We start from the raw sequence: 13,658 nt of genomic DNA, 5'->3' as shown, positions 1-13,658 counted from the left end.
GCCTTTGGTTGGTTTGTAACATTGTGTTGAGGTAACACACTCAGAGGTAGAGCATGGTAAAACAAATATGATAATGGTTGGAGTCCCCAAGTTTAAATTTGTCGTTGATTCCATGTAATTAGGTTTTTAAACGTTAAATATTTTGTAACTCAACATGGCGCCCAAGGGGTTTGATATATATAGGTACGAATTATTGCAAATTAGGTTATTTATATTAGTGTCTCTCTTTTGTGGACCGAGGTGAGATTGTCCGTTGTATTAACTGGACGCGTAGGCCTGTCATCCTTAAAACAGTAGGACGTTAAACCCCTTGCAAAATGTGGGCGTATCCTGCCTGGCAACTGCTGGTTATTAATATTTGCGCATTTCTGACCATAGCTTTCTGGATTATGGCCCCTGATTGTACAAAAAAATCGCTTTTGTTTTTAGCTTGTTCTCTGTCCATCTCTTGCAAAATGTGGTTGTATCTTTCCTGGCAACCGCTGGTTATCTGATTTTAAAGACCGTTTAAATATATCACCATACCACCAAAAGGAAGGTTGAATTCCAATTTTTGTAAAATCAAACGAAACTGCTTGACAATTTTTATCCGATTTTGATGAAACTTAAAATAGATCTTTATATTCCAAAGATCTCAGTTTCTTTTGATATTTGCGCATTTCAGACCATAATTTTCTGGATTATGACCCCTGATTGTACGAAAACTTGCCTTTTTTTTAATAGCTTGTTCTCTATCCATCTTTTGCAAAATGTGGGCGTATCTTGCCTAGCAACCGCTTGTTGGTAATAAATATGCTAAAATAATGTTTTACCTTTTTTCAGGATGTACGGATGGTAATCACAGGCACCTCGCTTCCGCACACATGTTGCATGTACTTAGATAGAACAGATTAATCAATACTGTTACAAAGTTTTGAACATTTGTTTTCCAGGAATTGATATTTTCTTCACAAAGATTTCTCCGAAAGATTTCTGCAGCAACTGCTATAGTAATACTTACAGTTTTTGCGTGTAAATACCAAGATATTAGTGTTTTAAATAGTCAGTTACTAATTGAAATTCGAAAGCAAAATTCAGATATAAAAAGAATGTTCCAAGGTGAGTTTTGCTACAATATTCAAATCTCTGATCGTCATTTGAGACAGGAGATTATCTACTTTTAGTATTTTCATTCCTCAATTAAATGTCAAATAAAAAGTTTGAGTTCTTTTTCACATTGGTTATTCCTTGAAAAATAAGACATTGACTGAAAAAGGCAAATGACGATCGGTGGCTTTAAAATGCCAATGGCAAAAAAATATTACTTTGTGGGGGTTGGATGGTGGCTATTTCATCAAAATAATTAGTAAATACTTTTATTAGTCCTAAATCAGAATTATACTCCAGAACCTTCATATTTAATATAAATTTTTTGTGGATGCTCTAGAGGCTTAAGTTCATATCCAATTGACTCTAAATTTATACACAGTGTTTAAGGTCATGAGACGAAGAATCCTATTGATTTTCATCGATTTCCAATAATTACTGCCAGAGTTATGGCCCCTGATCTCTTTGAAAAATCTTTTGGACGCTCTCGAGGCTAAAGTTACTATCCGATTGACCTTAAATTTATACACAGTGTTTAAGGTCATCAGGTCATGATTTTCTATTTATACACCGTGTTTACGTCTATATATAATCGTTTCGATTGACTTTAGGTTCATATACAGGTTGAGACAAACAAGTATATTGATTTTCAATTATTTTTGATAACTTGAACAGCTAAATCCATGATATTAAATGTTTTGTATACTAAACAAAAAAATTCCAATAATTGTCTGATAATGAGTTGTCACTCTTAATCAGATTTTAGTGTATTATAAATGTTTCATTACCAACAAAAGTAAAAATATGCGACAGCTCTTGTTGACTGCCCTTACGATTTAGCTGCTGTAGGTGTATGTTTCGTTGCCTGGCAACCTGTCTTTAACTATTATAGTGAACTACCAGCTCTTTATCTAATCTCCCATACTGTATCTTTATTATGTGTTGTCTATATATTTTGGGCATTTCGGCGGGGGTCATCAGCCTCACTGTTGGCTTTCATTCCAAATAGCCAGCATTTATTAGAAAATTCTATGCTTAGTTGTGGATCAATTCACATCCAAAAATTCTTAGTTTTTCTTGACTGGATTTTCCAGATTACTGTCTTAAGAAAACCTTCCAGACGTTATGTTTGTTAAATTCAAGTACAAAAAATGTCTAATAGTCTTCTGAGAAATCGGGGCTTTTGTAAATGGTAATAAAATACAAATTCACAAATTATCCATTTCATACCTTAGGTGTTCCATCTCCAAATCAAGGAAGCAACTCATATAAACCATATGATTATCCTGATTCAAGAGAATTGAATTCAGTTGCAGTGGACTGTAAGTATTACTATTTCATTAATAATTAAATTCTGACATGTTTGCTTTTAAACCTAAATTTTATCCCAAAAAATATATATATTCATTTTGCAAATGCAGACAAAGTGAAAAGTCGGGCAAAACATTGGGGGGGGGGGGCGGTCATCAAATTTTTCAGGCACTAGCTCAATTATGAAAATATAATTTTAGTGTATACAAAAGGAAAGATGTGAAAATTATTCCATTCCGCAAAAAGAAGTGTTCGAAATCCAATTCCCAACCGAAATTCAGAGTTTCAAAAAATCACACAATTCTGATTTTTATAAGCCCACGTTGTAATGTGGTCGTATATTGTCGTCGCCCCTGCCCATCCGTTCGTTCGTCCGTCCGTCCGTCAGTTGGTCCAATTGTGGATGCTCTAGAGGCTAAAGTTAATATCCGATTGATTTTAAATTTATACACAGTGTTTTGGATTATGAGACAAAGAATTCTATTGATTTTCAACGATTTCTGATAATTACTGCCAAAGTTATGGCCCTTGAGGCTCTAGAGGCACTAGAGGCTTATGTTATGATCCAATTGACTTCAGATTGATACACAGAGTTTAAGGTCTGAATGCTAAAGTTAATATCCGATTGACTTTAAATTGATACACAGTGTTTAAGGTCATGAGATGAAGAAGCCTATTGATTTTCAACGATTTCTGATAATTACTGCCGGAGTTATGACCCTTGATCACTTTCATATATTTTGTGGATGCTCTAGACACAAAATTTAATATCTGATTGACTTTTATACACAGTGTTTAACTTAAGGGCATGTGACAAAGAATCCTATTGATTTTTATACGCCCACATTTTCATGTGGACGTATATTGTCGTCGCACCTGTTTGTTCGTCCGGACGTCTGTCCACAATTTGTTTGTGGACACTCTACAGGTCACAATTTTTATCCGATTTCAACGAAACTTGAAATATAGCTTTATCTCCCTAAGATCTCGGTTCCTTTCGATATTGGCATGTATCGGAGGTCACAATTTTTATCCAATTTAAAAAAGTTTTAGTATATCACCGTTACACCGTAATAAAGGTTGAGTTCGAATTTCGTGAAAATCGGACCAAAACTGACGGACAAAATGGTAGCCGCTTGTACGCGAAGGGGGGTGGATTGCTGAATGGTTAGCGTGCGCGCGCTGTATCATAAAGTCTGTCATTGAGTCGACTGGCGTGGTTTCGAATTCCCGGTTGTACGTGACAAGGAGTAGGATCGCCCGTCCAACCTCGTGGGTTTTCTCCGGGTCCCCCGGTTTCCTCCCACTGCTAAAGACCCCTATGCGCAAGCGAATTATTGAAATAAAATTAAACCATATGTTAGTCCCAAAATGACCTAGTTTGTGTCGAGTGGACGTTAAACCCCATTTTCTTCTCTCTCTCTCTCTCTCTTTCTCTCTCTCTCGCTTGTACCCGAATAGTGTAAAAATATGGTATATCAAGGTTGTGGACTCTGTAGAGGTCACAATTTTTATCTGATTTTGTTGAAACTTGAAATGTAAGTTTATAACCCAAAGATCTCGGTTCCTTTCGATATTCGCGCATATCGGACCGTAACCACCTGAATTATGGCCCCTGATTGTACGAAAAATCACATTTTTAGCATGTGAACCCTATAGAGGTCATAATTTTTATCCGATTGAAAAAAACATATTATTATATCACCGTTACACCCTAAGGACGGCTGAGTTCGAATTTCGTGAAAATCGACCCAAAACTGAAAGACAAAATGGCCATCCTTCGTTTTCAAATAGCGTAAAAATATGGTATATCCGATTTTGTTGAAACTTGAAATGTAAGTTTATTACACAAAAATCTTGGTTCCTTTCGAAATTTGCGCATCTCGAATTGTAATTTCCTGAATTATGGCCCTTGATTGTAGGAAAAATCACTTTTTTTTTAGCTTGTTCTCTATCCATCTCTCGAAAATGTGGGCGTATCTTGCCTGGCAGCCGCTGGTTTTCAAAACAGTATGTTTTTGTTTTCAGCTACTACACAAAATAGTGATAATAGTGTCAGCGGGTATAGTAGTGATACATCTGTATTAAGTACGGGTGACACAGATAAAACATTTTCATTACTCGAAGAGGCTGATGATGATGATACAACCAACTGTGAATCGGATAGTTATGTAACTGTGACAACTGATGCAGCAAATCAGTCTTTACTCAATGAACTTAATGATATTCGTAACTCTACCCCTATCAGACAGTTATCCAACCAATTGGCTTCCTGGATTGATACTGGCTTCTTTAACTTTACCAATGAGAAAGGTAGATTGAACTTTTATAGTAATATTTATGGGGGAAAAATCATTTAACAGTTACAGAACATAATAAAGCCAGATGGACTTACGATATTTGTGGGGCTATAAACAATCAAGAGTTTTGGTAGGAAAACCTTCAGATTTAGTAATAAATGACTGTAATTTTGCCTAATTATATAAATTATTATACAATGGTATGGTATTTTATCTGATAAATTATGCCATGGAACTCCATCAACAGCAATTTGATGTTTTACAAAAATGACCCAAGCGCCAAGATACCCATCAAATTAAACATACATTATGCAAGAGCTAAATCTGCCTATTGCAGGTCTTTGTTTAGGCCTGAAATGTTATCTAAATTATTAATTAGACATTTATTACCAAAATCAACTCTCGATATCATCGACCGACGAACGAACGTATGGACAGGGGCGACGACAATATACAGCAATTTGATGTTTTACAAAATTGACCCAAGCGCTAAGATACCCATCAAATTAAACATACATTATGCAAGAGCTAAATCTGCCTATTGCAGGTCTTTGTTTAGGCCTGAAATGTTATCTAAATTATTAATTAGACATTAATTACCAAAATCAACTCTCGATATCATCGACGGACGGACGGACGAATGAACGGATGGACAGGGGCGATGACAATATACAGCAATATACAGCGATATCATCGCTCGTCTGCGATGTTTATTGGATTAGTTTCCGATTTCCTGTTCGACTTCAATTCATTATTTAATCATGAAATGGATAATTGAGACTATGTTTTTTTATCATACTGACTTTAGTAATGATGATCGAGGCTAGGCCGAAAATTCAATCACTAAAATCTTGGTCCAGAGTGGATCAATTTGGCTGAAGTTTTCAGCAAATTCCCTTTACATTATCTAGTTTTTAACTATTATAGTTATCTAATTTCCCATAATGTATCTTTAATTAAACATAAAGTCACAGAAGATGTGTCAATTCTTTTTCATTGTGCAGACCTCTTCTTGCAGTCCTGAATCTGATCATGTTATTTTTCATCTTTTGAATTGATCACATTTCATGTATTTCAGGGGACCCTGAACCAGTAGCTTCAACTTCGGTAAGCTTTCAAATGATTTTTATTTTTTGAAAATTTAATTTACAATATTGATTGGAAACTTGCATTGCTTCAATTACTATGCTGCTCAATTGATTGTGAACTGGTTGTAGCAACAATGACTATTTTAAATTTGTTTTAAAAACATTGGTATCAGATCAGTAGTGCTTTGGGCTATAAATTACATGTGGAAACCTTGCAACATAGATGAAATAGGCACATACAGTGTGGTATTGTGCAAAGTCTAACAGCTTTATTAAATCATATTGGTTGATTTACCTGACAAAATATCTTATGCGTGTATTAAAATATTAAATGGTCGTATATTGTGGACGCTCTAGAGGCTAAAGTTAATATCCAATTGACTTTAAATTTATACACAGTGTTTAAGGTCACGAGACGAAGAAGCTTCTTGATTTTCAGCAATTTCCAATAATTACTGCCAGAGTTAAGGCCCTTGATCACTTCAAAAAATCTTGTGGATGCTCTAGAGGCTAAAGTTAATATCCGATTGACTTGACTAGAATCCTAATGATTTTCAACGATTTTCGATAATTACTGCTGAGTTATGGCCCTTTATCACTTTGAAAAATCTTGTGACGCTCTATAGGCTAAAGTTATCATCCGATTGACTTCAGATTGATACACAGTGTTTACGGTCTTGAGGCGAAGAAGTATATTGATTTTCAATGAATTTTTATGACTTGAACAGCTAAATCCATGATATTAAAAGTTTCGTATACTAAACGTTAGCATGGGGCAGAACTTTATAAAAACCAAACAAATTCTAATGGTTTTCTGATAATTTCTTAATGAGTTGTTACTTTTAATCAGAATTTAGTCTATTATAAATGTTTCATTACTGAAAAAAGTAAAAATATGCGACAACTCTTGTTGACTGCCCAGACAATTTAGCTGCTGTGGGCGTATCTTTTGTTGCCTGGCAACCCATTTTCTTTCTTTTTTTATAGGAAACCATCATAAAACCAAGGTATAACTTACGTACTAGGAAAGTGCCTTCATCTAATCCTACAATAAATACAGAATCTCCTAAAAGCTTCCAAAAGACAGTGAAAAATATGGAAAAAATATCTCGTAGAAATAATAGATTAACACAAGCCATGATGAAGAGGAAACAGAATTTATCCCAGTATTCAGATAACTGATTCAATTATATTGGCATTTATTTCACATGGTTCATTATAATGTGCTTGTAAACATGTTTGTAGAAATTTAATGAACTTGTACATTTATATCATTAGAATATGTATGGTATTCAGTTTTAAAGATAAATTATTCAAGAGGAAAATTTGCCTATCGCAAGTCTTTCTTGAGGCCTTAAATGTTATATACATTTTTATAGCCCACATTTTCATGTGGACGTATATTGTTCTTGCCCCTGTCCATCCGTCCACAATTTGTTTGTGGACACTCTATAGGTCACAATTGTTTTTTGATTTTGACGAAATTTATAATATAGGTCAATCTCCCAAAGATCTTGGTACCTTTCGATATTGGCATTTATCGGACCATAACTTCATGGATTATGGCCCCTGATTGTACAAAAAATTATGTTTTTAGCTTGTGGACACTCTTAGAGGTAGGGTGGCCCGTGCACCGTACAGAAAGTTGGTCTTGACACGGCGAATGTACAGTTTTCAGTGGCTTATCTTGAACTGATTTCTTGCATACACTACGCACTATGATAACACTCGGCGGAAGAGTCTATGATACTATAAATAGCTATCGCACGTGCAATTCTCTACACATCTATCAACTATTACAGCTGTAATAAAATCTATTGTTGACGATTCTGAATAGCAGTAATATTTAGCTTATTGGTTATTACAGGAGCTTTAGAAATTACCTTTGTTTTATTTTTATACGCCCACATTTTCATGTGGACGTATATTGTCGTCGCCCCTGTCCGTCCGGACGTCTGTCCGTCCACAATTTGTTTGTGGACTCTCTACAGGTCACAATTCTTGTCCGATTTTTACGAAACTTGAAATATAGGTTTATCCCCAAAAGATCTCGGCTGCTTTCGATATTGGCATGTATCGGATTGAAACTTCGTGGATTATGGCCCCTGTTTGTTCGAAAAATCACGTTTTTAGCTTGTGGACCCTATAGAGGTCACAATTTTTATCCTATTTTGTTGAAACTTGAAATGTAAGTTTATAACCCAAAAATCTTGGTTCCTTTCGATATTCGCACATATCGGACTGTAACTTCCTGAATTATGGCCCCTGATTGTACGAAAAATCGCGTTTTTAGCTTGTGGACCCTATAGAGGTCATAATTTTTATCCGATTTAAAAAACCGTATTATTATATCACCGTTACACCCTAAGGACAACTGAGTTCGGATTTCGTGAAAATCGGCCCAAAATTGACAGACAAAATGGCTGCCGTTCATTCTCAAATAGCGTAAAAATATGGTATATCAAGGTTGTGAACCCTATAGAGGTCACAATTTTTATCCTATTTTGTTGAAACTTGAAATGTAAGTTTATAACCCAAAGATCTCGGTTCCTTTCGATATTCGCGCATATCGGACTGTAACTTCCTGAATTATGGCCCCTGATTGTACGAAAAATCGCGTTTTTAGCTTGTGGACCCTATAGAGGTCATAATTTTTATCCGATTTAAAAAAACGTATTATTATGTCACCGTTACACCCTAAGGACGACTGAGTTCGAATTTCGTGAAAATCGGCCCAAAATTGACAGACAAAATGGCTGCCGACAAAATGGCCGCTGTTCGTTCTCAAATAGCGTAAAAATATGGTATATCAAGGTTGTGGACCCTATAGAGGTCACAATTTTTATCCGATTTTTTGGAAACCTGAAATGTAAGTTTATAACCCAAAGATCTCGGTTCCTTTTGATATTCGCGCATATCGGACCGTAACTTCCTGAATTATTGTCCCTGATTGTACGAAAAATCACGTTTTTAGCTTGTTGAACCAATAGAGGTCATAATTTTTATCCGATTTAAAAAAACGTATTATTATATCACCGTTACACCCTAAAAACAGCTGAGGTCGCATTTCATGAAAATCAGCCCAAAATGTACAGACAAAATGACCGCCATTCGTTCTCAAATAGCGTAAAAATATGGTATATCAAGATTGTGGACCCTATAGAGATCACAATTTTTATCCGATTTTGTTGAAACTCGAAATGTAATTTTATAACCCAAAGTTCTCGGTTCCTTTCGATATTCGCGCATATCGGACTTTAACTTCCTGAATTATGGTCCCTGATTGTACAAAAAATCGCGGTTTTAGCTTGTGGACCCTAAAGGTCATAATTTTTATCCGATTTAAAAAAATGTATTATTATGTCACCGTTACACCCTAAGGACGACTGAGTTCGAATTTCGTAAAAATTGGCCCAAAATTTACAGACAAAATGGCCGCCGTTTGTTCTCAAATAGCGTAAAAATATGGTTGTGGACCCATTAGAGGTCACAGTTTTGATCCGATTTTGATGAAACTTGAAATACATATTTATAACCCAAAGATCTTGGTTCCTTTCGATAAACGCACATTTTGGATCATAACTTCCTGAATTTATGGCCCTTGATTGTACGAAAAGTCGCGTTTTTAGGATGTGATCCCTCTAGATGTCATAATTTTTATCCGATTTTAAAAAACGTTTCAATATATCCCTGTCAAACCCTTATGATGGTTGAGTCTGAATTTCGTACAAATCGGACCAAAACTGCCGGACAAAATGGCTGCCCCTCGTACGCAAATATTGTAAATATATTGTATATCAACGTTTTGGACCCTCTAGAGAGTGGACACAATTTTGATCCGATTTTGATGTAACTTGAAATACATGTTTATAACCCAAAGATCTTGGTTCCTTTCAATATTCATGCATATCGGATTGTAACTTCCTGAATTATGGCCCTTGATTGTACGAAAAAATCACTTCTTTTTTTGAGCTTGTTCTCTGTCCATCTCTTGCAAAATGTGGGCGTATCTTGCATGGCAACCGCTTGTTTAAATTGCTTTTATCATTAACGGTACAATTAGGAGCGGCATCTTTTGGTTTAGTACAAATAATATCTCTGAAATACTTGCGTTGGGCAAGAACATGATACTACCAGTAGTTTCATTTTACTTTTAGAAGGTTCTTAAAACAATTGTTGAGTTGCCCAACCTGCGTCTTTCTAAATTCAATTTATTGTTCCAACTTTTTTGTGTAATGTTTCGTAAAAAAGTAGTATGATTATCCCGGCCTGTTAATCAAACGTAGAATGGTCGGTAGACGGGTTAAGCAAGACTACTTTCAAAACAAGGGCACGTAAAATAATTTTTACTCACATGTGCTCGGATGTTATGGCCGACACTCGGAACCATCTTTCAGTGTATTATTTATCGATGATTAAATGGTCATAGCTTATTAAGTACAGCATGACCGTTTATTTAGTGACTATAAATGTTTGAAGCTGATTTAAGGCTTGGTGTATATATAGATATTGTGGTGTAATTGTCGAGATATTTGGAGATATTTATTTATGGTGGGGCACCCTATTAGAGGTCACAATTGTCCTCTGATTTTGATGAAACTTAAAATGCATGTTTATGACCCAAAGATTTTGGTTCCTTTTGATATTTGCACTTATATCAAGGTTGTGAACACTCAGGGAGGTCACAATTTTGATCTGATTTTGATGAAACATGAAATGCATGTTTATATCCCAAAGATCTTGGTTCCTTTCGATATTCGCGCATATTGGATCGTAACTTCCTGAATTATGGCCCTTGATTGTACAAAAAATCGCTTTTTGTTTAGCTTGTTCTCTATCCATCTCTGGCAAAATGTGGGCATATCTTGCCTGGCAGCCCCTGGTTAATTATACATTTATAATGTATCTACTCTCGATGCCATTTAATCATTTAATTTAAAAATGGTTAAGCAAGGTCAAGTCTCGAATGATTGAATTTAAAAATGGTTAAGCAAGGTCAAGTCTCGAAAGATTGAATTTAAAAATGGTTAAGCAAGGTCAAGTCTCGAATATACCAGTACCGTGATTATGATAATACACAATCAATACACACATCTTATCAAAACTACAAACAGTAATAACTTGGCTCAAAATAAAGTAATTTTAATGAAGTTTTCAATATATTCATTATCCATTATCTGTTTTTGAACTATTATAGCAAGAATGGCCAGCTTTATCAAATTCTTATAATGTATGTTTAACAAAGTGGTCATTGTTAGAATTTTTTTACAAATTTATGTCTATTTTTAGCAAATCTTTGTTGATCAATTAGATTTTTCAATTTTTTAAATTTATTAGTAAATGAAATTTTCATGTTAAAATAGTTGGCATTTAATTGTTGTGTGTTGCAGGTTAGAATTTTACATTACATATATCTATCTATTTTTATGAAATTAAATGGTGTTTAAAATCCTACTATCTATTTTTATACATGTTCTCATAAAATAAATGTTATCTATAGATTATTAGTCTAATTCAGGGCTGAAATAGCAAGCAAAGTGATTAATTCTATGCTCTCACTATGTACCTTTTTAGTAAAATTGGACCTTCTTCAATTTTATACCTGGTATTGTTTTACAGATACTTTAATAATTATGTAAATTTCTTTGTGCATCATTTAGTCAAGTTGCTGTATCTTTCAGCCAACAAAAATGTCTTGAATAGATAATGTATAAAAATTGTGTATTCAGTCGTGCACAGAAGATAAGAAAACAAATGAAAATATTAACAAAACTTTTCTTTCTTGTTCCCAAAGTTATCCAACAAAAAAAGGATACCATGTTGTTTTAAAGTAATTTATGAATGTTGTTTCATGTCTGCAGCATACTGTTCAAAAAAGAGTTGAATCTGTCATTGACATAGGTCTTTTGTTGTCAAAGCCACAGATCGTCCGTTGCAATTTTTCAAACAATATCTAATTTTGCACCGCGCAATCAATAGAGATAATCTACTGGCTTGGATCCACTCTAATAATAAAAGAGGCTCATCAAAAGATTTAAGCCAAGATAATAGGTGATGTCTTTTCCTGTTTATATTGTCCGCATCTGGTTATTAATGAATAGAAACCAACCATTTTGTCAAGTACAACCTGGGAATCGAAACCCTGCCAGTTGACTCAATGACAGACCGTATGATACAGCGCAACAGCGCAGCGCGCACATGCTAACCATTTGGCCATCCGCCCCCCCTCAATAGAAAGAACATATAGGTTGGACATGCAGGGAAAAAGAAAAACACAAAACATTGTTAACAATATGTGTGTCTAGTTATGATATAGATAAAATGAAATGGAGTTTAACATCCTACTGTTGGCTCCAACTGGGCTGATGAAGACGGGCATACGCTTACAGTGTGCTATGAGGGGAATTTTGTCTGGGCAGCAGACATCCAAACAACTAGACAGCTGTCCTTGTCAGACCCTCCATCCTGCACCACTGAAAAGAGGAAACCATGTCCAATCCTGATTAAATTTTATCGGTCAATGCAGGGATTGAAGACGCGACCTCCAGGGTAGCAGGCCAGCGTCTTGCGCCACTGTGGATCCTATATCAGATGAATAACATCAAATATTATTAAATGTAAAATCAGCTTTAGCCTTACCAATTAATACTGTTTGTACAGCCCACACATACTACAATCTGATTAAAATACAGATCTATATTTCGTTGTATATTGTCGTCGCCCATGAGACAAAGAAGCCTATTGATTTTCAGCGATTTCGGATAATTACTGCCAGAGTTATGGCCCTTGATCACTTCAAAAAATCTTGTGTACCCTCTAGAGGCCAAAGTTAATATCCGATTGACTAAATTAATAGAGTGTTTAAGGTCATGAGACAAAGAATCCTATTGATTTCCGATAATTAATGACAGAGTTATGGCCCTTGATCACTTCAGAATATCTTGTGAACACTATAGACTCCAAAGTTAATATCTGAGACGAAGAAGCCTATTGATTTTCAGCAATTTCCGATAATTACTGCCAGAGTTATGGCCCTTGATCACTTCAAAATATCTTGTGGCTAAAGTTAATATCCGATTGACTTTAAATTTATACGCAGTGTTTGAGGTCATGAGACGAAGAATTCTATTGATTTTCAACGCTTTCCGATAATTACTGCCAAAGTTATGGCCCTTGAGGCTCAAGAGGCTTATGTTATCATCCAATTGACATCAGACTGATACACAGAGTTTAAGTTTTTTTAAATCAGATAATAATTGTGACCTCTAGAGGGAACACAAGCTAAAAAGACGATTTTTCGTACAGTTAAGGGCCATATTTCAGGAAGTTACGATCCGATTTTAGCAAATATCAAAAGGAACCAAGATCTTTAGGTTATAAACATGTATTTCAAGTTTCATCAAAATCGGATCAAAATTGTGAGCTCTAGCCTGGGAATATATGTCCACATGAAAATGTGGGCGTATAAAAACCTAAGTTACTTGTTTGTGCTGTTGAAAAGCTTTTAGTTCCAGACTTTAATTTTCATTTTCATTGTCCAGGCAGCAATTTAATTCCATTATATAATAAATGTATTTGCCAATATTTAATAGGCGTTCAATCATGTATAGCTGTACAAAAGGATCTTGTGCCAAAAAGGGTCAAGGTCCAATTTGATCTGTTTGATCTTAAGGCTCTCAGGGCTGTATTTTTGTACAGAAAAATTTAGGGGTTAATGAAATGGGATTTGACATCTTACTATTGTGCTCTGAATTTGATGGTGGTTATCCTTGTCGCCCCACATTCAAGGCTCTACACAGCATTTTGAACTTACTTGTGCAAACATAAGTAAATTTTCAAAACCACTAGCCGAACAAAATTTTCAGTTGCCAAG

The 13,658-nt window shown here is 35.1% G+C and overlaps 1 protein-coding gene across 1 annotated transcript in view; it reads left to right on the top strand.

The window, feature by feature from the left end:
* Positions 1–13,359, top strand: part of LOC126827428 (uncharacterized) — a 36,987-nt gene extending 23,628 nt beyond the window's left edge. The window contains exons 3-7 of the mRNA XM_050556736.2: positions 933–1,098; positions 2,322–2,408; positions 4,426–4,710; positions 5,776–5,804; positions 6,773–13,359. Coding sequence (XP_050412693.1) covers positions 933–1,098; positions 2,322–2,408; positions 4,426–4,710; positions 5,776–5,804; positions 6,773–6,967 — 762 coding nt within the window. The 3' untranslated portion in view covers positions 6,968–13,359. The remainder of the gene's footprint in view (positions 1–932; positions 1,099–2,321; positions 2,409–4,425; positions 4,711–5,775; positions 5,805–6,772) is intronic.
* The last annotated feature ends 299 nt before the right edge of the window (positions 13,360–13,658 follow it).

This window comes from Patella vulgata, chromosome 7 (assembly GCF_932274485.2).
Source record: "Patella vulgata chromosome 7, xgPatVulg1.2, whole genome shotgun sequence".
Classification (NCBI taxonomy): domain Eukaryota; kingdom Metazoa; phylum Mollusca; class Gastropoda; family Patellidae; genus Patella; species Patella vulgata.
The sequence above is the reverse complement of the archived record's forward strand: the minus strand, read 5'-3'. Positions and strand labels throughout refer to the sequence as shown.